This window comes from Phaenicophaeus curvirostris, chromosome 1, assembly GCF_032191515.1.
Source record: "Phaenicophaeus curvirostris isolate KB17595 chromosome 1, BPBGC_Pcur_1.0, whole genome shotgun sequence".
Classification (NCBI taxonomy): domain Eukaryota; kingdom Metazoa; phylum Chordata; class Aves; order Cuculiformes; family Cuculidae; genus Phaenicophaeus; species Phaenicophaeus curvirostris.
The window spans coordinates 141176218-141200532 of record NC_091392.1 but is presented as its reverse complement, the minus strand read 5'-3'; the positions used below and the strand labels follow the sequence as shown (position 1 = coordinate 141200532).

The 24315-nt window shown below is 44.5% G+C and overlaps 2 protein-coding genes across 2 annotated transcripts; both read left to right on the top strand.

The window, feature by feature from the left end:
* Positions 1–11259: 11259 nt before the first annotated feature.
* LOC138730823 (lysozyme g-like) lies at positions 11260–15515 on the top strand. The gene is made up of 6 exons (XM_069876338.1): positions 11260–11326; positions 12482–12555; positions 12914–13015; positions 13258–13454; positions 13572–13710; positions 14800–15515. Exons 1-6 carry the CDS (start codon positions 11298–11300, stop codon positions 14931–14933), a joined length of 675 nt encoding a protein of 224 aa, XP_069732439.1. The 5' UTR covers positions 11260–11297; the 3' UTR covers positions 14934–15515.
* Positions 15516–20220: 4705 nt separating this feature from the next.
* Positions 20221–23988, top strand: LOC138730831 (lysozyme g-like). The gene is made up of 5 exons (XM_069876349.1): positions 20221–20289; positions 20945–21025; positions 21627–21823; positions 22775–22913; positions 23387–23988. The coding sequence occupies exons 1-5, from the start codon at positions 20283–20285 to the stop codon at positions 23518–23520; spliced, it is 558 nt and encodes a 185-aa protein (XP_069732450.1). The 5' UTR covers positions 20221–20282; the 3' UTR covers positions 23521–23988.
* The last annotated feature ends 327 nt before the right edge of the window (positions 23989–24315 follow it).

Below are 24315 nucleotides of genomic sequence, written 5' to 3'. Positions count from 1 at the left end.
TGCAGAATTGCCATGAAGTAGTATTATTATTTTTTAAGTCTATTTAAAAGATCTAATTACAGGAATTCTGTATTTTGTTGCAAATATTATTTTGGGGTACCAACACTTTGTATCAAGTAAGAAAAGTCCCTGCAGGAAATGAGTTGAAAGATAATTGCTGCATAAATCGCAGACTAAACAATTAAGGAAAGACTAAATAATTAAGGAATGTTTAACGGTGGCACATGGCCTTAAGACTTGAGCAAAAGCTTTCCTGACAATCTTGATTACTTTTCCACTCTTGTCTTCTCCTGGTCACCTGTGTGTGTGATACTGGAAGTTGCTCACCTGGCTGGTGAACACAGGAATGCACAGTCACACTCTTGGTTACCCTTTTGACCCATGGCCCATTGAAAAAAAACCCAAACAAAACAGGTAGCTTGCACAGCAAATGATCTAATACCAAGCAACACATCAGAAAAAGGTGTATTGGGTCTGGCTTGGATGCAGTTAGTTTTCCCCATAGCAGCTGTCACTGTGCTGTGCTTTATATTTGTAGCTAGAAATACTTTGATAACACACCAGTGTTTTGGCTACCAGTGAGAAGTGCTGTTAGGACAGTGTTGAGACTGTCTCTCCAATATTCCCCCTCTCACCCTCAAAGGCCAGGAGGCTGGAGATGGTCAAGTTCTTGGGAGGGGGCACAGCCAGGACAGTGAACTCAAACTGCCAGAAGACATGTTCCATACCATATGAAAACTGCTCAGCTATAAAAGCGAAGAGAAATGAGGAAAGGGGACGTTTGTTATTAAAGTGTTTGTCTTCCAGAGCAACTGAAGCTCTGCTTTCCAGGAAGTGGCTGAATATCACCTGCTGACGGAAATGGAGAATAAATCTTTTGTTTTCCTTTGCTTTGGCTTTTGCTTTATTAAGCTGCATTTATTTTGACCCATGAGGGTTTTTTCCATCTTGCTTTCTCCCTCCTCCTCCTCTGATGATGAGAGGATAGAGCAGATTAGTTGACCTGGCATCCAGTAAAGGTCAGCCCACCACACCAACTAAGGAAAGAGAAAACCTGAATCAGAGGGCAAAGAAAGATCTGGGGAATCACAGACCAGGACACCTGACTGCAACACCGAGGAAGATGCTAGAGTAAAGGATTGAATGATTGCTTTACGGGCACCTAGGGGATGGCAGAGCAGCAAGAAACAGTCAGGAGGGCTCTGGCATCCTGGCTTGGTAGGGAAAAAGACTCCTCAGATCAACTGAAGTCCTCATCTCACTGGGTAAATGGCCAAGAGAGAAACCGCTATTGTGCCACATTAAGAGCTTGATAAGGCTTTTTGCAGCAATCTGAAGTGCCCTCATATGTGAAGAGCCTTAAGATAAGCACAAAACCCACTGATTCTTGGCAGCTTGTGATCAAACTGGTGAGACACATCAAATGGAGCTGCACAAGTCTGTACTATGCCCGTTTTTCTCAAATTTGTGGTTGGAAAACAAATGGTTGACAAGAGCTATCAAGCCACAGGCTACACTGAGAGGGAACACAAGCACTTCCACTGATGGTTAAAAACTGTGAAGACCAGTTAGCAACCAAAGTACTGTAATAAAGTAAACACATGTGCAATAACACTTGATGAGATCAAGCAGGGACATAATGGGCAGAGCAGGTGACCATGCCGCAGACAGGGTGGAGTGGTAATGTGGGAACCAAATGAGTAGATGCCAGGGAAGGTGGGGAGGAGAAAATAATAAGATGGAAAATCCCTTTGGGGGATTTATCTTTATCGTAGCACTGGGTATGAAGCACCTGGTGTAGTTCTCCTCTCAGCTGTTCAGCTGTCAGCAAAAGGGAGGCTCGGCTACAGTGCTTGTGTCTGTTGCACTGACAGAAACGTGCTTAGGAGAAAAATGTGCTCAAGTGGAAGGTACAGCCTATGGGAAACAAGGAATTAAATTTTCTTTTTTTTTTTCTTTTTTTTTCCCCCCAGAACACCGAAAGAGGACACAGACACAGTTACGATTTTCTAATATGCAGAATAAATGGAGGGCAATAGCCCAAGTCCTTCTCTTCCCCTTGAGGGTAGAGCAGGTAGCGTTGGGTTTGGCAGCATATTTGTGTTGAATGCTTCGAAAAACATTCAGGGTAATGAAATAATGCAACATTCACTGGGTGTTTTAAAGAACAAAGAAGACCGACACATAAAAGCAGCCGTATGTCAGGTTGCTGCCGAGCATGGAGATGCAATGGCTGTTGTTTAAGTACCTTTCTAGGCTAAAAATTCAGCAGCCAGTGAATCAAAAAGATGACAAATTACAGACAGGGTAGAAAAGCCTTCTCTAGTAAAGTCCTGTGCTTTGGTTTTACAACCGATATCTGTGTTGGGAAATGGATTTAATTGTGCTTCTTAAAATAAGCAGCAAATGTGAGGTGCCAAGCTTTCTCTCTCATTGAGCTGTTAAGGTGCAGGCTGTCCCTCCATAGCTCGGGCAGGGATCTGTCTAAAGTCTGGGGCTGCAATGAGCGGCTTTCATAGACACCAGGCAGAGGGAGCCTTTAAACAATCTGTTTCAGCAGTAATTGAAGCAGTAGGAAACCACTGCCAAAAACAAGTCCCCGTGGGCCAAAGCCATAAGCCACATGGATGAACAGATTGCTCTGATGAATGACTCTGAATGTTGGAGTTGGATCGCTTTGAGACACGTGTCTGTGTCCCTCTCTCTGAAAGATGCAGAAAACAAACAGAAGTGCCACCACAGCAGCGGTGTGCTGAATGATTGAGTTCGCTCTGCATCGTTACTCATTTTTAAAAATGGGCTGAGACTTTTTAGCCCGCAACCTGTTACCAGAACAGAGCTTCTCCGGTGGTTACCTTAGGCACACTTGGGACCACACCCCCAAAATACTTGGCTCATCTTGTGGGGTTTTCTTCCTGATATAAAAAACTTTGTGTTTTGTCCAGGCCAGAAAGGGCAACACCGGTCCCCTTTAAGTCGGAGGTGTCAGATGAATGTGAGCAATGCTATCTGGGCAGTACTGGTGGTCAGTAACCCCTGAAGTCTATCTCCAGGGGCAACAGAAGGAGATGCTGCCTGGAGCGGATGCATGAGCTTGGCTGGGCTGCTTTCTGCAGTACGTTTTCCTCCTAAGCCCTGAAAGAAGCTTCACCCACTGGCCTTTATCCACATGGTCTCTGACACTATCCCAGAAGACCATCAGGAACCAAGGCAGGATTGCCCCTTATGGGAGCTGGGTTGATTGTCTCCCAGCTGATCAGGTTTACCCATCACCTCACCAATCTTATCTTTAAATCTTCAACATCCAACCTTCTATATTGCCCAGGACCAGATCAGCCTGTGATCCCAAGGATCACTCTGAAGCCAGTTCTGCAGTTGGAGGTGACACTGGCTGCCCACAGGCATGTCAGCATTGATGCCACCCAGCCCTTGCTCTGCTGTGTCCAAACCCAGCTCCCCAAGCCACCCTGGCTAGAACAGACTCGCTGACAGGGAGGCTTTCTCTTTGATCCAGTACTTACTGACTATTTACACTGAAATACTCTGGCTTCTGTCAACAGTCCCGGGTGGGAAACTCACACCCTCCCCAGTGAAGACTGGCACAAAGCTATAAGATCCTACTAAGGCTTTGTCACCCCTGACTGCCCCTTTCACACCTTTTTCACAAAGCTGCCCTGACCTTCCCCTTGCTGCTTTCGATATTCAAGAACTTTTGCTAAAAGTTCAAGTACCCCCACAAGGCACCCCCCAAACCGCTTTTCAGTCCTTTTCCTTGTTTACATGGGTCTCTATGGCAGTCACATTAACTTTTCATCTGAGAGAGCAACACCTCGTTTTCTTCTGGAGTTGTGGCAACCTCCTAGTGTGGGCTTCTAACACAGTGTTTTTGAACAGCCTTCAGGATGCTTGCAGGCTTTGGTTTGGAGCTGCTCCTCTTTTGCTGGAGACTGTTGTTTCTAACTTTTGCCTCAGTTTATTTAATTGCCTTCCTTGAAACCAAACGTTCCCATACCGGCTGCGTGTGGCCTCCTTTTTCCCATTTCAGTGTTAAAAGTGATTATGTTGTGGGATTGTGATCTCAGAGCAGTTTCCCACTAATACCCCTTAAACAAAGTTCTCATACCACACTAGCATTTGTTTCTGTGGGTTCCTGGACTATCTCTTCCTGGAAGCAGGGATTTATTGCAACCAAAAATTCTGCTTCTGCACCTCATCCTGACCAGACTTTGATCTAGCCTATATGCAGGCTCTCACTCGTACCACCATCCTGTATTTACTGCTCCTCTGATTTCATTGACCACTCCTGTTGTCCTCATAAATATCAATAGTACAGTCCTACTACCGTGTTTTCATCAGTAGTGACTGGTATTTCCACCCGCAGGCTTTTAGGGGTGTAGTATGTCCTGTAATATTTTTATGATGTTACATTTATATTCTTCACATCACTTCTCCACCTCTACAACTTACTCAGTCATTCCTACAAGGTCCAACACAAAAAAAAGAACCCCAGAGACAGTGCCTGTAACTCATTTTATTTAACAAACTAAGAAAATCAAGTATGATCACCTTCAAAACAGTTCCCTTCTGAGTTGGCACACAGCTGCATTCAATGCTGCCAACATTCAAAGCAACTCTGCAGATTATTCTCTGAAAGGCTTTTGAGGTTCTCCATCATTTTTGCTTTCACGTCTTCTACTGACAAAAAGTGGGCTCCTTCGAGCACTGACTTGACCTTTGCAAAGAGGCAGAAATCTCTGGGAGTCAGGTCTGGCAAATAGGATGGGTGCTCTGTGATGTTGTTATTAGCTAAAACTGCTTCACAGACAAAGAGTTGTGGGCTGTCACATTGTCTTGACGTTAACCCACTGTTCACTCTTGCACTTCGACATTTTCTGACTAAGGACAAGAAAGTGTCTGTATCTGAACACACATCCACTTGTACGGAGCAAAGCAATAGAGTTGAGCCTTATGTCACTGTGACAGGTTAGAACATGTTGTATTATCATCTATTTCTCTCTCCACTCTCACTCTTGGTTCCTGAACTGTAGGATTAGTCTCAGGAGGAGTGGGGTGGGGTGGGGGTTGTGTTGGCTCGCACTGCTGTATCTCATCGGTTTTGCCTCCACCAAGTCTCTGAGATGCCTGTTATCTTAGAGTTGTCATTCAGCACCAAGAATTTGGGTTCCCCTGGTTTGTTTTGCAAGCCTCTAGGAACCCTGCAGAAGCACTTTTAAGTTTGCCCTCACTTCATTGGTTAATATTGCACATGCCAAACCCTTGCCACTGTATCCTGTCTGTTTTGTCTTTCTCATTTATTGTGATTATGCTGTTTATTTCCCTCCTGTTTCTTTCAGAGGTAAACAGAATGTCAGCCATGTCCGCTTTGTCACATCAGTCCAAACTGGGTAGCTTTCTGCATCTGTCAGCTCTCCCTTGCTTCTACTAGAAATGTTCCTCTACAAGCTCTTTTATTTCCAGTGTCATAGCCTGACTGCGCTGCAGTTCAGATGTAGCTTACCCCTCCAAGGCTGCTGCTTGTGTCCATGAAGTTTTGCCAGTTTCTCACTTACCTCAACCATCTACAAGCCCTCACATTTCTCCATGAGGCCCCAGTGCAGCCTTGGGACAAGGGACGTGCCCCTAGTGCAGGAGCTCCCTGCACTCAGAGCATCCCACCTCCCTGCACAGGCTGGGGAGCCTTCCACAGCTTAAATGGGTTTAATTGCTTTGAGACCATATCAGCCTGGTGCCTCCCCTGAAGGCCTAGGGATCATTTCTTGCCCTACCCTTACTAAGCTAATTAGCAATAGAGGAGACACGTTCAAGAGCATGAAAAAACCACACCCAAGTGACCTGAGACTCTCTTTTGCCTTCACCCCATGAGCCGCCCTGCTGCAGCCCTCAGTCTTCCAGAAATGCTTCATTTCCAAGAACTGGAAAGGTTTCTTGTTGCAAGGAAAAAAAAAAAGGTTTCAATTCTGTCCTTTAAATCAGCTTTCGTTTTATGTATTCCCTGCCTAGTCAGCCACATCTCAGATAATTCAGATCAAAGTGACAAAGTTCAGGAATGGATGCGTTCACAGCTACAGAAATCAGGAATATAGATTCCTGTCATAATAATAAAAATCCTGGCAGTATAGTTTTGTATCATCCAGTTCCAACCCCCCTGCCATGAGCAGGGACACCTCCCACTGGATCTGGTTGCCCAAGCCCCAATTAACCTGGCCTTGGACGCTTCGCTGGGCAAATTGTCTCTCCCATGTGATTGCTGTGATCAATGAAAAGCTGCCTACTGACAGTTTATGAATATTCCCTATTGACTGGGTCATTGGGCACTGGAACAGGCTGCCCAGGCAGGTGGTTAATTCACCTTTCCTGGAGGTGTTTAAGGCACGGGTGGACGAGGTGCTAAGGGGCATGGTTTAGTGTTTGATAGGAATGGTTGGACTCAATGATCCGGTGGGTCTCTTCCAACCTGGTGATTCTATGATTCTATGACTGGATCATCATTATCCTTGTTACATCTACTGTAGGTAAGTGTATGCACTCACCCAGGCAGCAGCAGGGCTTTCAGGTTGCTCTGTACATAGGCTGAGGAGCTTGCTGGGCTGTTGTGGCCAAAGGCTGATGGCCAACAGTTCAAAGTCTTGCTGGTGGCCAGCTACTAGGGGCATCCCCTGGGGACTGATCCTGCAGCTAGTTCTGTGTCCTTAATACTCACATGGGACAGAGCGTGCTCCAAGTAAGTTCATAGGTGATGGGTGGGACAGAACTGCCTGTCAGAGGAATGTTGACGGGCTGGACAGGAAACTCATGAAATCCAAATACTGGTGCTGCCAAGTTCCACACCTGGGACAGAAAAGCCCCAAGCACCCTGTGTTGGCAGCCAGCCAGTTTGAAGACAGCTCTGTGGAGAAAGCCCTGGGGTTCCTGGTGGGTAACAAGTGGACCACAAGTGCGTAATGCGCCCTTGCGGCAGAGGCAACCAACATCTTCCTCGGCTGCACTAGGAAAAGCATCACCAGCAGGTCCAAGTAAGTGATCTCTCTCATCTACTTGGCAATTCTGTTAGCAGTGTGCCCAGGTGGCCAAGAAGGCCAATAACATCTTGGCCTGTATCAGAAACAACGTGGCCAGCGGGACAAGGGAAGTGATTGAGTCCCTGTACTCAGAATTGGTGAGGCTGCACTTCGAATACTGTGTGCAGTTTTGGGTCCCTCACTTAAAGAAGGACATTGAGGTCCTGGGGCACATCCAGAGAAGGGCAACAAAGCTGGTGAGGAGGCTGGAGAACAAGTCTTAGGAGGAGTAGCTGAGGGAACTGGGGTTGTTTAGCCTGGAGAAGAGGAGGCTGAGGGGAGACTTTAATACTCGACAACTCTCTGAAGGGAGATTGTAGGGAGGTGGGTGTTGGTCTCTTCTCCCAAGTGACAGGTGACAGGACGAGCGGAAATGGCCTCAAGTTGCACAACAGAGTTCAGATTAAACATTACAAAAAACTTCTTCACCAAAAGGGTTCTCAGGCACTGGCACGGCTACTCGGGGAGGTGGTTGACTCACCATCCCTGGGAGTATTTCTAAGACAGGTAGATGAGGGTCAGAGGCAACAGTCATATGTTGCAATAAGGCAAACGTGAACTTAACAAAAGAAAAGGAGTTTTTCACAAAAAAAAAAAAAATGGTGGGTGGTTAAGCTCTGTACCAGGTTGCACAGAGGGGCTGGGGAATCTTTGCCCTGAGAGGTGTTCAGAACTCAACAGTGCAATGCCTTGAGAAACCCAATCTAGCTTCAACGCTGGTATTGCTTTGAGGTACGTGTGAGACTAGAGACCTCCTGAAGTCCTCTCCAACCTCAATCACGCTATAGAATCGTAGAATCACCAGGTTGGAAAAGACCCACTGGATCATCGAGTCCAACCATTCCTATCAAACACTAAACCATGCCCCTTAGCACCTCGTCCACCCGTGCCTTAAACACCTCCAGGGAAGGTGACTCAACCACCTCCCTGGGCAGCCTCTGCCAGTGCCCAATGACCCTGTCTGTGAAAAAAATTTTTCCTAATGTTCAGCTTAAACCTCCCCTGGCGGAGCTTGAGGCTATTCCCTCTTGTTTTGTCCCCCGTCACTTGGGAGAAGAGGCCAGCTCCCTCCTCTCCATAATTTCTTTTCAGGTAGTTGTAGAGTACAGTGATATTATGTGGCACTTTGGCTTCTGTAGCTCTTCTCCTGCAAAGCTGGGCTTTGCTTTTAGAGGTAAAGAAGTAAAGTTTAAAGAGGGCTTTTTTCAGCCATCTCATTCCTCCAGTTGCAGACTGCCAGGGACAACAAACTGCAGGGCAGAGGAGAGCAGAGCAGCTCAGAAAGCTCGCACTGCAGTCCCAGCATGGGAGCACAAGCCCATAGGGGAGGTGAAACTCTGGGGCCTGAAAGGATCCTTGGAGAAGACAGAGAGAGGGCACAGAGGGAGGTTCAGCTAATCCAGTGACCACAGTGACCAGTTAAAAAAACTCACTCAGTATTATTTGTCTTGCTGCAACTAAAAGCGGAGGGAAATCCCCATTCTGCTATTCGCTATTCATTATCAGCTGCTTCTTCCGTGAGATTTCCAAGAGATAACATAAAAATGTCAGTCTTCTTGAGCAATACACCAGGGCACTCCTCTGACCTGGCATTAAACAATAAAAATAAACCCGAGGGAGCAGCACAACGATCCTTTCATCACAGCCAGCCTTGCACAGTGGCTCCTTCTTGTGAAGACACTGTCAGAAGTGGGACGAGACCCCTTGAATCCACATCAACATGGGAAATGGGGGCTTGCAAAGAAGCACCTTGGCAGAACCAGTCTGTCCCACCACTAATAAAACTGTGCTAAACAAACCCTTCTGCATTTTGCTTTATGCACCCTTTGGAGACCAGTGACAGCCTCCAAAGACACCAATTAGACTCCTCCACCCACAGCAGGTGATACTTTTCTCCCCTGTGGTATTTTTAGCTTATGAAGTGGTGGGGAAAGGGTTGTGAGTGTGCAGAAACATACCTGGGGAGTGGAGGGAGGGAGAGGTATCTTGAGGGCTGACAAGAAGCTTGGTGAAAGGAGGCAACGGGCTCCAAGACCCTCTAATTGAAGGCAAATGACTCCTCGTTAATGTGATGCTGGTATCCTTAGTCTTAGTGTCTGTCCAGAGGTTGCAAATGTAGTTTCAGGGACTGGAAATGCCTGGATTATTATGGTCCCTCTACTCACAAGCAGGTGCATGCCAGAAACTTCCCCCCCTTGCAGCAGAGAGAAACGTTGAGGCTTTTGGGAACTAATGTAATCTTAAATTTGACCCTTTGAATAATGAATTTTGGTTAACGTTAGTAGCTGATTTGCCTAGCATGAGTGGCTGGATTGCTGAAGCCTTAGGCTGCAAGCAAGAAAGTGGATTTAAGCTGAACTCTTTCTTAATCCAAGAAGAATAACTCTGATATATTGTGACTTAACTAACATAGCAAAATTATATAAGTAATATTAACTAAGACATTACACTTAGCAATATGAAGTAGAGTGACCATGGAAATCGAAGGAAAAGGAGCTATAACTCATGCAAATGAAGAAAGAGGATGTTCTACCTGGAGAAGAATTTCTTCCCCATGAGAGCGGTGAGGCACTGGCACAGGTTGCCCAGGGAAGCTGTGGCTGCCCCATCCCTGGAGGTGTTCAAGGCCAGGTTGGATGGGGCCTTGGGCAGCCTGGGCTGGTGGGAGGTGTCCCTGCCCATGGCAAAGGGTTGGAACTAGATGATCTTTAAGGTCCCCTCTGACTCGAACTATTCTATGACTCTATGATTCTATAAGCCAGCAGAAGGGAGATGAATTTTAGGTACAGATAGTGAAGAAAGAGGCCATTCTACCTGCAGTCAGCAGAAGATGGGTGAGATTCAGGTGCAGATGAAACAAAAGATCATGAAAAAATAAAAAAAGCGCTAAAAGCGCCTGTGCCAAAATTCCAGTCATCGAAGAAGGCAACTAACAGTTAAATAATTGGACTGGACAAAAAAGACACACTTGCTATGTGAACATGTACATGAATAGCTTATATAATACGTTGTGAGTCTTTTAAAAAAAAAAAGTACTTGGATCATTAAAAGCTCTGATGACTACAATAAAAAAGCTGAAATGACAGGATATTTTTTTTTTTTCTGACAACTGATGTCAGGCAAGCACTTTGTCACAGCACCAGGGAGGTGATTCTCCCTCTGTACTTGGCATTGGTGATGTCACACCTTGAATATTGTGTTCAGTTTTGGGCCCATCACTACAAGAAGGACATTGAGCTGCTGGAGCATGTGCAAAGAAGGGCAACAAAGGTGGTGAAGGGTCTGCAAAACAAGTCTTATGAGAAGCATCTGAGGGAACTGGGATTGTTAAGCCTGGAGCAAAGGAGGCTGAGGAAAGACCTTATTGCTCTTTACAGCTACCTGAAAGGAGGTTGTAGCAAGGTGGATGTTGATCTGTACTCCCAAGTAACAAGCGATAGGACAAGAGGAAGTGGCCTCAAGTCGCAGCAGGGGAGGTTTAGATTGGGTATTAGGAAAAATTTCTTCATTGAAAGGGTTGTCAAGCACTGGAACAAGTTGCCTAGGAAAGCAGCTGAGTCACCATGCTTGGAGGTATTTTAAAAGAAGTGTTGATGGGGTGTTTACGGACATGCTTGGTGGCAGAGCTGGCAATGTTAGGATTACCGTTGGACTTGATGACCTTATAGGTCTTTTCCAAGCTAAACAATTCTGTGATTCTGGGAGCACCCCTTCCAGGTAGGAGAAGACGGACCACAAGTATGGACACGGCCAGTCTCTCAGGAGAGTTCTACCCCATGCAATAGGGCTGGATGCCCCCCCAAGCCATGTAGCTGACAGTCTAAGGTCAGTCCTGGCTCTCTTTTCTTGAGCAGCAGGGGCACAGTTCAGGATACAGGGATGTGCCTGGGGCAAACACCTGCAGAACAGCTGGATACTCGGTCTTTAGCTCAGCTTTTCCAGGAATGGGATGTGAAATAGAAGATATAGGTGGAGAAACACCCAGAGAAGAATAGGGTGTGGGGTTTTTCCCTTTGGAAGTCTGGGAAATGCCACTGCTGAGAACATGCTTGACACCACGCCAATGCCCACAGTGCAACAGGTTCTGTTTACATGAGAAAAAAAGTGCTGTTAAGTCTCACAAAATCACAGCTCAGTACATTTCATCACAGTGTCAGATTACCACCAACAGAAGGTGGCTCTCCCTATATATATTGAACTTTCCCAAAACTCAGTCCTATGCCAGAAGCTGAGCTGTGGACAAGTAGGTAAGTTACCACCACAGGAGCAGGAGCTCTTCTCATTCCCTTCAGCAACACCATCTCCTTGGCAGCCCAGGGGCTCTCATCCATAGGCAAGTCGGTCTCCCCAGGCTCCCCTCCCAGCCAGTGAGGGGAAACGGGTGCTCCAGAGCACAACTCACCCTAAAGTAGATAGCCACGATGATTTATACAGCTTGCAGCTTGAAATTGCTAATTTCTGAGTATAAAGAAAGTCCCAGGAGATTCAGGCAAAGCTCTCCAGGTGTAGCAAAGGTGGTTTGTTTACAGAATATAAGCAGTGAATAATGGGCATTCATGGTGGGACTGCAGCAGCACAGGGCACCGAGCATTGCTAACCTTATTTTTTCTGTGTTAAATATTGAGATTTAGAGGAAGTTACCAAGATATTGTAGAAGGTGTGGGTTTGAAACATCAGCAGAAGTAAGATGTCACAAGTCTTTTGTGAACAGCTGCAGTCTGGTTTGTGCCAGAGCAAATGAGCTGCCACTAGGGTCTGTTAGAATAAGAGACAGAAAAACAGAAGCAGATTGGAAGGATAAAACAGAAGCGAGCCCAACTACAAGAACTACTGCTGCAGGTAGAGTTAATTTTAATTATTATTTTTTTTTAAGAAATGAAATTACCAAGTGCAAATCAGACATGTTGGAAGAGGAGAAGAGGAGGCTGAGGGGAGACATTATTGTTCTCTATAACTAGCCGAAAGGAAGCTGTAGGGAGCTGGGCTCTTCTCCCAAGTGACAGGGGACAGAACAAGAGGGAATGGCCTCAAGCTCCACCAGGGGAGGTTCAGGCTGGACATCAGAAAAAAAATTTTCATGGAAAGGGTCATTGGGCACTGGCAGAGGCTGCCCAAGGAGGTGGTTGAGTCCCCATCCCTGGAGGTGTTTAGAAGACAGGTGGATGAGGTGCTGAGGGGCATGGTTTAGTGATTGATAGGAATGGTTGGACTCGATGATCCTGGGGGTCTTTTCCAACCCAGTGATTCTGTGAATTCTGGAGATATGACTCCATTTGTGTATCGCCTCTCCTATCCACCCATGAGGAATACCCCACCAGCTCAGAAAGAGTGTCTTTGTATTTGTTCAGCAAGTGGTGAGATGTATTTATGTCTTCATACATGCTGACTGATTGATTTCTCAGGCTGCTCTGTGCGCTCAGGACGAACCACTCCATGTATCCAATGCTTGTGCTGCTGGGGCTCGCTGCCCTCCTGGGTAAGTCTGGTGTCCCTCATTGCCAGAAACAAGTTCCCAGGGCTGGGAAGCAGGAGACATTGACACACCTCTTCCCCACCTCCTCAAATTCTCGGTTGCCATTAAACTTTGTCAGAGGACAGAGCACTCAGGTCCCCTTGTGAGACTTGCAGAAGGAGGGGTGGCCTCTGAGGTGAGGGTGGGTGCAGGGTCTAGGGCAGGACCTCACCTACTGTACCTCACGAAACGCAACAGAGGCAGCCCCGTGCATCTCCCACACCCCACAGCCTGTCCTTTCTGGGGTGCAGCCTCCCAGTAGGTTTTCCTTGCAGTCACAAAAGGTTTTCACTGCCTGAGCCTTTCCTTGTCACCTCTGCAGGTGCCTCCCGGGGCAACACAGATTGCTATGGCAGTGTGAACAGAATTCAAACCTCTGGAGCTTCAAGCAAAACTGCAAGAGCAGAGGGCTTATCCTACTCTGGTGAGTATCCTTCTTCTGCCAGACAGCTCCATTTTTCCATGGCACATTTACCCAAATCCCTCACATTTTCAACACACTCTAGCTGCTAATCCTGCATAATACACCTGACAACAATCACCTGCCTCCTCCCAGAGGCAAGACAAAAAAAAGTTTTATGTAATTCTGTCTATATTAGAGGGAAAGAGCTGAGAGACCATTCTGAGTTTTAAAAGTTAACAAGTAACTTTTGATTTTTACTGTAGGAGTACAAGCTTCAGAAAAGATTGCTGAACGGGACCTAGGAGCTATGAATCAATATAAAACACTCATTAAGAAAGTTGGTGAAAAACTGTGTATCGAACCAGCCCTGATCGCTGGCATCATCTCCCGGGAATCTCATGCTGGCAAAGTACTGAAGAATGGCTTGGGTGACAATGGAAATGGATTTGGTTTAATGCAGGTATTTGTCAATAGTCCACTAAAACCTGATAAACATATAAATAAAAGTAAGTCCCACAAACTTATCATCCATTACAACAGGCAAATTGCTTCTTTTTTGTTGTTTTGATATTTTTAGGTTGACAGAAGGTCACATACGCCTGTGGGACAATGGGACAGTGAAGCTCATCTTAACCAGGGCACAACCATACTTATTGAGATGATAAAGAGTATACAGAAGAAGTTCCCAAACTGGTCAAAGGATAAACAGCTGAAAGGTAAGGTACAGGCCACAAGTTTTGTCCAGGAGAGAAGAAAAACTTCAGGATGAGAACAAACTGAATTAGTTCCCACGTTCCTCAATGACTGTATTTCTAACAGACTGTCACTTAGCTTTTCACCCCATTTTATTTCACAAGCTTTTACAGTTCTGTGTTGGGTTTGCTTTTCCAAGGTGCGGCAGCCCCACTGAATTTCCACCACCACGTAGCAAATATTTATATAGCTGAAATCTAGTCTGTACAAGAGCTAAGCTTTCCTTATCTGACCATGAGGAGTCTCCTACAGCCATTCAAGTTAAGAAATAGCTTTGTGGTTTACTTGAATGGGGCCAGCAGTTCCATATCTCTGTTGACAAAGGAGGTGAGGTGTTTGCTCTCAAGGAATTGCAAAACTGTGCTTGGCAGCATGGAAAAGCTGTCTGCTTCAAAGCAGGCTGCACCCTGCAACCATCTTGTACTGCTGGGGCACCACGCTAGGCTCATTTCAAGCCACCTCAAATACCTCTGCTTTTCAACACAATGTAAGGAGTTGCATATACACAGCTGCAAGACAAAGATAATGTGATGTATGCGTGTTTTAACTTGCTCTTAAGAGCATTAGTTTCAGGGATGAATGAGAAACTTAAAGGATGTTGGATATGATACAATACAGAATCATGGAATTATTTAGATTGGAAAAGACTTATAACATTGAGTCCAACAATAAATATGATACTGCCAAGTCCACCATTAAACTATCTCCCTAATATGATTCGATTCGATTCGATTCTATTCTATTCTATTCTATTCTATTCTATTCTATTCTATTCTATTCTATTCCAAATAAATGCTGTGAGTACACCAGGCTGCAAATGTCTGTGAACACAAAGCTTCAGGTATCTTTCTGATGTTTTGGTGGATTCAGGAATGACTGTCACCTGTTTGCAGAGCCCCACTTAAGTCAGAGAGGCTCTGATAACACCACCTACACCCCTTCTGAAGTCCTGATAAGCGAAAGCTTTCAAAACCAGTAAAAGCAGAATACATCAGGCCAGATTTTTCCCTATTTTTTTAAGTTCGTATGACTTTTTTGGTGTTTCATTCCAGGCGGGATTTCAGCCTATAATGCTGGCGTTAAGAACGTCCAAAGCTATGACAGGATGGACATCGGCACCACCAATGATGACTACGCGAATGATGTGGCTGCACGAGCCCAGTATTTCAAGAAACATGGATACTAGACTCAAGAATCACTATGGAACCACTTCCTCACCATCAGCTGCATAACATCGCTGAGGGAGCTGAGACACAAAACAGCTTCTCCTGCAAACCCATACAGATGCGAATGATCAGGAATGATTTACATGAATAACTATTTGCACACTAGAGCCTTGAATTTTTAAAACAATATTCAGTAAGAGACCAATCACATAGTTTCTTTGCAAGCAATATGGTTTGGATTTGACAAAGGGAATATTACCAAATATTAATAAATTTTTTCTGCTATCTAAATATTTCTCTGAGCTGTGAAGAGTAGTTTGTTTTGCTTTTGAAAATTTGCTGCCTTCCAGATCTTAAAACATACTTCTGCCAAAATCTGTCATTCTGTTAAGAAATCAAAAGGCAAAACACTTTCTTGGTTATTAGCTTCATGATTTATTTTTCTAAAGCTGCTTGATATTTGTGTCACGCTGAAAAGCAGTCTCTTTTTTTTTTTCTTGAATGATAATTTTTCATATAAATGCATAGAATAGAAGTGGATGTTTTCAGTCATACAGGAATAAGCAAACAGAAACTGAATAAAAGCCTTATTAGCAAGTGAAGCAGGACTCTAATGTACAAAATGTCATGTCTGTTAGCAAAGTTTGGGTGAATATGATGTCAATTTTAGGCAGACAGAGAAATTGAGAAGAAAACGGAATGAAACACGTTTGCGCTTCATAAACTCTTTCCCCACTCTGCTGCTTGTAGATGAGTGACACTCGGGGAAAAAATAGTCTTTAGGTTTGGCATATTTTGGTGCCACTATTCATTCTAGACCTGGAAATGAACTAATTTTGGGAGTGGGAGGGTGGAAAAGCAAGGGCAGAAGAGGGGAATAAGAAGCCCTCATTCTCCAGGGCCAAAGGAAGAGTTGGTTTTGATTTGACAGCAAACATTGCAAGCTATGTCTTTCTCACCAGCATCCACTTGCATGCTGAGGGAACTTCCTTTATTCTTCCACGATGCGTGCACCGTCTGGGACTGGGAATAACTGTGTGTCAAAATAATTGGAAAAAGCTAGCAGTAAGCATCTTAAATGGACAGGGAAATGCAATCTGAAGTCATTAACAGTGCACAGATTTATGATACGCATCCTCCCAGGAGCAAATAGAGACCATGCTGCCAACATCCAGCATGGATTTAAACAGGGTAAATAGTGCCTGTTCAACACGTTTGCCTCCTGTGGTGAGATGACTGGCTTTATGGAGAAGGGAAGAGGAATGGATGTGGAATACCTTGACCTGTCAAGGTCTTTGTCCCAGCCTGCGGCAGTGTCCTTATAGCCTGACACAGACTGAATAGGTGGCTAGAAAATTACCAGGCTCAGAGCATGATAGTCCATGTCACAGGGTCCAGCAGGAGGCATCTCTTGGGGACAGATCCTGCAGCCAGTACTGCTTCGTGTCTCCAGCAGCAATTCAGACTCGGGACAGAGAGCACTCCCAGCAAGTTCACAAATGGTACCAAAGACAGAGTCTCGGAGAGGCTGGGGATATGAGCTAATGGTAACCCCGTGGAGATCAATTAAAAAAAAGGCAAGGGCCTACACCTGGGACTGAATAATTCCATGTATCAGTATGCATTGCAGCCAACTGTCTAGAAAGTAAACTGTGCAAAAAAGGACCTGGGGGTCCTGGTGGACATCATGAGCATTTGCAGGGATGTAGATTAAGAGCACCCTGACTTACGTTAGCAGAAGTCTAGTTGGCAGGCTGAGGAAAATGAACACTTCCCTCTCTTTCGTGCCATTGGAACCATCCCTGGAATACCGTATTCCATTTGGGGCTCCCTGAAACATGAGGGACACTGACACACTGGAGTGACTGCAGCAGAGACCACCAAGCTGGTCCGGGGCTGGAGCACAGGGACACACAAGGAGAGGCTGAGGGAGCCGAGTCTGGTCAGCCTGAAGAAGAGCAGCCAGATTTGGGTTCGCTGTCCTGTCAGGGCCCTGACTGGACTGACAGGCTCTGCAGCCTCTCCCCTCCTGCTCCCAAGAATCTGACTGCCCATGTTGAAGGTCAGCTCTGACATTACACTATGAAGAGCTTCACCTCTTCTCCCCTCCCATGCATCTTCCGTCTTCTGGCTCAGAATCACAGAATCACTAGGTTGGAAAATACCCCCAGGATCATCGAGTCCAATAATTCCTATCAACCACTAAACCATGCCCCTCAGCACCTCATCCACCCATCTTTTAAACACCTCCAGGGATGGGGACTCAACCATCTCCCTGGGCAGCCACGTAGAAGCTGCCTTTAAAGTCACAGCCTACACCCTCACCTCAGCTGCACTTGGAAGTTAGCCTGCACGTGGCCTTGTAAGCTTACTGATTCGGATTTTGCCTCTCTGAGTTTCCATCCTGGCTTATTCTCAAACCTGTGTTGTAATTATGGACATGTCCTAGCAACTTGTCTCAGCTCAGAAAGACTTTGCTTGCCATCACCACAGCCCACATGGTGCTGGGCACGGTTTGCATGGGAAAGTAGGCTGGGAGGTGTCTGCCTTGTTGCCACCCTGAAGAATTGGCTGTCTGACAGTATAAGCTTGGAAATCCAGGTGATTAACCTGATTTTTTAAAGTTCAGACTACACAGATGACCCAGACGTTCAACTCTTAGATCAAGTCGTTACTCCTGAAGATTGACCCTGATCAATCGTCTCTATGGGTGCCTCATGCCACTAGTTCCCAGGACCAGTGTGGAGGCACGTCCCATGGCTCACCAGTCCAGAGGCTCCATTAGCAGGAAGGCACTTGCTGACACTTCAGCTAGAGCTGCTATGAAATTACTGGTGTTCAACACACATTTTTAAGCTACTGTCTCTTGTCTTACCTTGTACCATGTTGCTCAGTTGTACCTCTGAAGCCGAGGTCTTAGCACTAGCAATTTCCATACTGACTCCCACTGACTCCATACAGGTGAGGTAAGGGCTGTTGTGAATTTCAGTACAGTTAAACATGAGCACTCGGTGTTTTCTACCCGGCAGGTGATGTAGCAGAATTTCCAGGTAGTCATATAATAAATGTGTCGAAAACATCCTGCCTTTTTGTTTCTTATTCAGAAAAAAAGAGCAACCTCCAAAGCTCTGTAATTTGCCTGTACGATGATATAATTGGCTTAATGTACACACATTCTCAAGATCAGACTTCCTTACACACTTGGGGACGTGGCTGCCAATCTCAGATGTTCACTGCAGACGTCCCTCTGTGTGGACACATGGTGACTTCCCCTTCTCCCCACTCACACCACGGAGGCAGCCTGCACTCCCCACACCAGGATTTGCCTCCCACACCTATCGAGGGAATTTAGTCTGCAACACCCATGACCTCCTGCCCTCTGGCCCAGGAATTGACACTGCCCAAAAAGATTGCAGAGCTGGGATGGTTTAGACAAGAAAAGAAACTGCTGAGGACAGGTATACGTGACTACAGCTACATATCAGACAGGGAAAGTGAAAGGGAAAGGAGTAAACAGGTTTGCCACGTCTGCATGGACAGAGTAGAAGAAGGTAACACATGTAAATGCAGAAACACACATAGTTTCCCTGTTTTGGCTTTCATTTCAATCAGCAATGAATACAAAGCATTTAAGTATTGGTTTTAAGTATTTACCTTGTAACAAGAACTGCCTTTGCTGTACTTTGGTGAGGTAATGAACAAGACTCCTGAGACATCTGGGGACTTACCTAAAGTCCCAGTTCATCCTTGCTAGACCCAATGCTTGCAAAAATAGACTTATTAAAAAAAGATAATGAAATCTGTGCAATTTGTGTAAGCTTCATGTCTCAGTCCTGTGTACTCTCCAGAACAGGACTTTATATGTGATGATAGAACAAGTACGACTTCTGCAAAAACTACTGGGGATTTTAGAAGCTAAACCAATAAATATAACCAACAGGGTTTTGAAACGTACTATGCAGTTTGTTCCGTATAACAGCTACAGCCACTTCTTTCCTTCTTTCAGTACTCTGATGGGGCTACACTACCTAAAAATTACATGGGAAAAAGAAAAGTTAACTTCCACTTGATCCAAGCCAGTTTAATCCCACATCCAGTACCGAGAAGCCATGAGTGCTACTAAAACAAGTCTGCAGAAGTGAAACAAGTGAAGGATAATCCACTCAAAATTTTTATTACCATTCAGCTTGTTTGATTCTTTAAGAAATGCAGGAAGGTCCTAAAAGCACGTTCTTTATTCTCCTTATGCATATATGATTTAACACTAATTTCTGGATAGGGTTTAAGGAAATGTGGGAGATACAAGTGCAAACTATTACATCCTTTATTGTTCTTCCCCAGCAATAAGGGAATGGTAGCACAGGCCATTTGGAGATCACTGGTTTGTGAATCATCTTCAGTGGTATTTTGAATTTTGAAATTTTTTTAATGTCACTTCTGTATGAAGTGACACTTCTGTACCATGTCACTTCTGTATATCTGTTCTATTTTCCTCCCTGCCAGACATACTTCCCTCTGTTTCAGTTTTCTTTTAACTCATTTATGAACATGAACACAAAGAGTTCTATGCATTGGTTGCTGTGACTTGTTGCAGCTGGTTCTCTGTGGGAGGTATCAACAGTACAGGGAAAACCTACAGAATATGATCTTTCAACACAATGGCAAGGAGGAATTCCCTAGCTTAAAATGTGAAAGAGCTCATGAAGGAGCAAAACAGCATTTCACCCTCACAAAATTTATCTGAGGGGAGAAGCATGTCAGGATGGATTAACAGTGATGGGGAGGTCTGCCGTACAGTGGCTTTTTTCCTTACTGTGGAACAGCTACAGCAAATTTTATCCGTGCTGCCTGCTGATCTGGGTTTGTGCCTTCACCTTTGTTGAAGACAGGATAACAAGATGGGATAACAAGACGGGATAACAAGACGGGACCTGGCATAGTCTCTGCATCCCCAAATCCTCAGCGACTGCAGCTCTGTCTCATGTTATTATTGCAGGGTCCTTGCCTGCAAAAACTTTGTTACATCTGAAAGTGCAGGTTCCTGTTCCCCCATTGTCAGCATCTTTGTCCCTCCCGACAATGACAAAGGGGGGCAGTTGTTTTCAGACAAGCCTTTTCCTTGTTCCAAACTGTTAGCAATGGGGTTTTAAAGTAAATTTAAAGGTATTTCATTTTCAAAATCATAACTGTGCTCATGCTGCAGAGCAGAAACGCTGTTGTGGACACACCAGAAGTTGTTAGGCACTCCTATTTCCCGTAATACCAGCAGCGTGTGGGAAATGCACTGACTCAGCTGCTCCCAACTGAATAAAAAGCCTGTTTGACTCCAGGAAGTGTGGCAAGAAGGCGAGGAGACGTCTGCAGCAAACATGTCAGGTCTGTGATGTTTGTCTAATATTCTTGTAAATAATCCACTGTATCAAAGTCTGCTTTCCATTAACTGCTGGGTTTAGGTTAGCATTGCCCCTCTCAGTTGCTGTTCACACGTTTTCCCTTCTTCACCAGCATGTTTAGACAACAGACAAATTGCAAATCAAACAAACTGCAAGTCAGATAAATTATAATGGATGTAGTGGAAGGATTTTTCTCTGACTTTTTCTTGTTGACAGTAGCTATGTAAAAGCAAGCTGGACCAAGTAAGTGGTGTAGGATTTATTTTGACTCTCATTGATTATTTTTTTTATTTTGGAATAGAAAAACTGACATTTGCAGGTGCCCTTCTCCATTGCCTGTGGGGGCATCCCAAGTCACAAGCTAAGATTAGACAGTTTTAGGTAAGCTAAAATTAGGGGAGATGAATTGTGCACAAAGCACAAGTTCACCTCACAAGCTACACTGTGGCTTCATGCTAGTGCCACTGAGGGGTAAACTTTTTCAGAGCACACGATACCATGACCACATCTACTAGCACAAATGCCTGCGCTGGTATCGAAATGATGCTACGAGTTTCAGCCATGGATCTGAAAACATTTTAATGGCATTTATTTCACACTGTGCTGGCCTGACATCTGGTTGTAAACACTGCTCTTAGGCCGTTACGGGAATATACTGAATGTTGACACAACTGGAGCTTCAGAGGCAACCGCAGGACCTGAAGGACTGAGCTATGCAGGTAGGCACTAATTCAGTTGTTCATCCCTTCTTACATCCATGCACAAGCACATTCCTGTTATGGATCCTGGCTGTCAGTCATTGCTGTGCGAGTAGATTTATCCACAACCATCAAAGATTCTGCTTGAGCACGTAAATCTACGTTTGGAATAGTCTTTGAGAAGATATCCAAGAGCACCGCACAGAAAATGCAGGGTCTGCTGGGTGCACCCATCTCCTGCCATCAAACCTGCTTTTCCCTCTCCCTTAAGAGGGTTTCCCTCATCACCTAAGTTTTTGAATGGTTCCCCATTATGGTTCTGAATTAAAAGGAACTAAATCTGGGACTAATCCACCCAAAGGCTTAGATTTTAAACAAGAAGTCCTGCCTTGTATTCTGCATCCTAGAGAATAGCCCTTTGTATTTGAAAAAAAACATCTTTTATATCACCTGTGTGATATTTAGAGCACTGACTCTTCAGCAAAATTGGTCAATTCTATCATTTCTTCTCTCTGAATAGATTGAGAAGGATTCAAAATGTCAGCTCAATCATAATGACTGTTAGAACAACTTGTTTCTGATTTTACAAATGAAAGTATAAGCCGTGCACGTTGTGTTTTAGGAGTTCGTGCTTCAGAGAAGATTGCAGAAAAAGATTTGAGGAACATGGAGAAATATCGATCCAAGATTACAAAAGCTGGCAACAGCAAGGGTATTGATCCAGCTGTGATTGCTGGGATTATCTCTCGAGAGTCCCATGCTGGGACAGTGCTGGACAACGGCTGGGGGGACTATGGAAATGCATATGGCTTAATGCAGGTATGGTCAATCTTCTTAAAAATGCAAACCTCATCCTTCTTTTGAAGGAAAGAGTCAGAAGAGCAGCAGAGGCCCTGCCAAAAAGCAACCCCTAAACCTTTTCGGCTTTATATCAGCTTCCAGCACCAGGGAAAGACCCTGACGAGTGGCAGGGCACGAGCAGTTGCTGTTGCACCATGAAACTACTGCTTTCTTTCCAGTGCTCTCTTGGAAATTACGAGATTAATTGTTCCTATTTCATACTTTAAACAATAAGTCTTGTTTCCAAAAGCATTTTTTTAACTAAGCACGAAGGCCTGTAGGCTGAAGCTACATACAGTCAGGTTAATTATTCTTTATGTATCACAGAGGTCTGAATAGTGGGGGATCTTACTTCATTATTCATCCCTTCATTCATGTCTCATTGTTTTCCAAGCTGTACGCTTATCCGTATGATCCCTAAACACGTCCTGCACGTGTTGGGATCCACTTTTTGTAACAACTCCAGCCCCTTCAGATTTGTGCTTTACTACCTCATGGAGAAGGGGAAGGATACCACAACTGGGGCAGAGAATGAGGGGAGATCCCTAGAGGAAACAGAGGTTTTCCCACCCTTGATGCAGCTGGGGAGGAGAGGAGCAGTCATCTCGCAGCTGGAAAAACTTAAATAGCAATAAGCCTACTTTCTGCACCCTGTCACCTTTCCAGCAGCAGCTGTGTTGGGGTTTTAAGGCTCCAACAGACAAGGAGGTGGGGCAGGCATTCCTCTTCAGTGCCCCAACAGTCTGCTATTCATGCACCTGCTGGCTTTGCCTGCACCTTGAGCTAAATTCACTTCTTATCCATAAAATCATGACAGAGGTAAATCATGAGATTAAAAACCAAAATTAATACAAGCAGCCTGTAAACAGTTAAGAGCTTTGGACAGACAGTAGGGTTTCTGTTGTGCTGATATTGCTGTCTCACCTTCAGGTTGACAAGCGATACCATAAGATTGTCGGGTCATGGGACAGTGAAGAGCATTTAGCACAAGGCACACAGATTCTGTGCGAGATGATAGAGGAAATCCGGAAAAAATTCCCAAGATGGACAAAGGAACAACAGCTCAAAGGTAGAGTTTTGTCAGCTTAAAAATGTCAGCTTTAAAACACTTCACATACAAAAGTCAAGGACAACAACGCTGCAATGCTGAGCACTTCAGAAAACTAAATGCATCCAGGTCTCCCTGCTCATTTTATTGAGTCAAAGAATTGGTTGATTGGAAAAGACCTTTGAGATCATCAAGGGGGAGGGACTGTTCACAAAGGCTTGTAGTGATAGGACAAGGGGCAATGGGTATAAACTGAAGAGGGGCAGATTTAGACTAGACATAAGGAAGAGTTTGTTCACTATAAGAGCAGTGAGGCACTGGCACAGGTTGCCCAGGGAAGGTGTGGCAAAATTAGCTGGAAATGTTAATCCAACACTGGTGAAAATACAACTGCAAACTAAAGCAACACATTTAATTTGTAGGGGTTTTTTTGTTTCTTTATTTACTGGTGAAATATTACCTCTGTTTATGTGTTTCTTTCATTCTCGTGTCAGGTGGGATTTCAGCCTATAATGCGGGACCTAACAGTATCCAGAGCTATGATGAAATGGATGTTGGCACAACACACAAAGACTATGCCAATGATGTGGTTGCAAGAGCCAAGTTTTTTAAGAAAAATGGATACTGAGATACCCCAATGATGATTAGGTTTAAGTCACTGATCGCATACTTTGCTTCTAATTTTAAAAAATCCTAATTTCTCCCCCAGAAAGACTAAGAATGGGGGAGAGCAATGAAGCCAGAAACAAGTGCGAACTTTAAATGTTTCGGGGTGGTTTTTTTTTTAGCTAAGGCTGAAAAAAACACTTTGAAAGATAACACTGCTGATAATCCAAATGGCAATCTACCTTTTGCCATTTATGTTCTATCTCACTTCATAAGAATGTTCACGCAAAGTTTTCATCTGTGCTTGCAGTTTCTCAAGCAGCAGATTAATGCCACAGGAAAGCTGTAACACTGCTTAATAAGATTTTATCCACCTTAGATTTTATCTGTCAATACACGTGTCTAGCAGCAGTCCAAAGTTGAGAACAACCTGCAATTTTGGAATTGAATATCTGCAATAAATATTGTGTATATTTAATCTACCAGAAAAGTGTATCACAGTGTATCATATCCTTTCAGAATAATTCCTCTTAACTTTGATTCTGGGACCCCAAAGTGGCTGTTTTTTGTGACAGGAGAGAAAATACTATGCTGTTCTTAACTTTTTTTTTTCCCCCCTTACTACTTCGCTCCAGCCTTTACAGTTACCAACAATCTGTACAACTCAAGCTGCTGTAATGAATGCTTCTATTGAAGCTATAAATTAGTTTTAATGCAGGCTCTGGAGTAGGAATATGCACATTCCATCATGTTTTTTAAATGTTGTGTAGATTATAAAATCTGACACAAGCTTATGCACAATAAACATCCTTTAAAT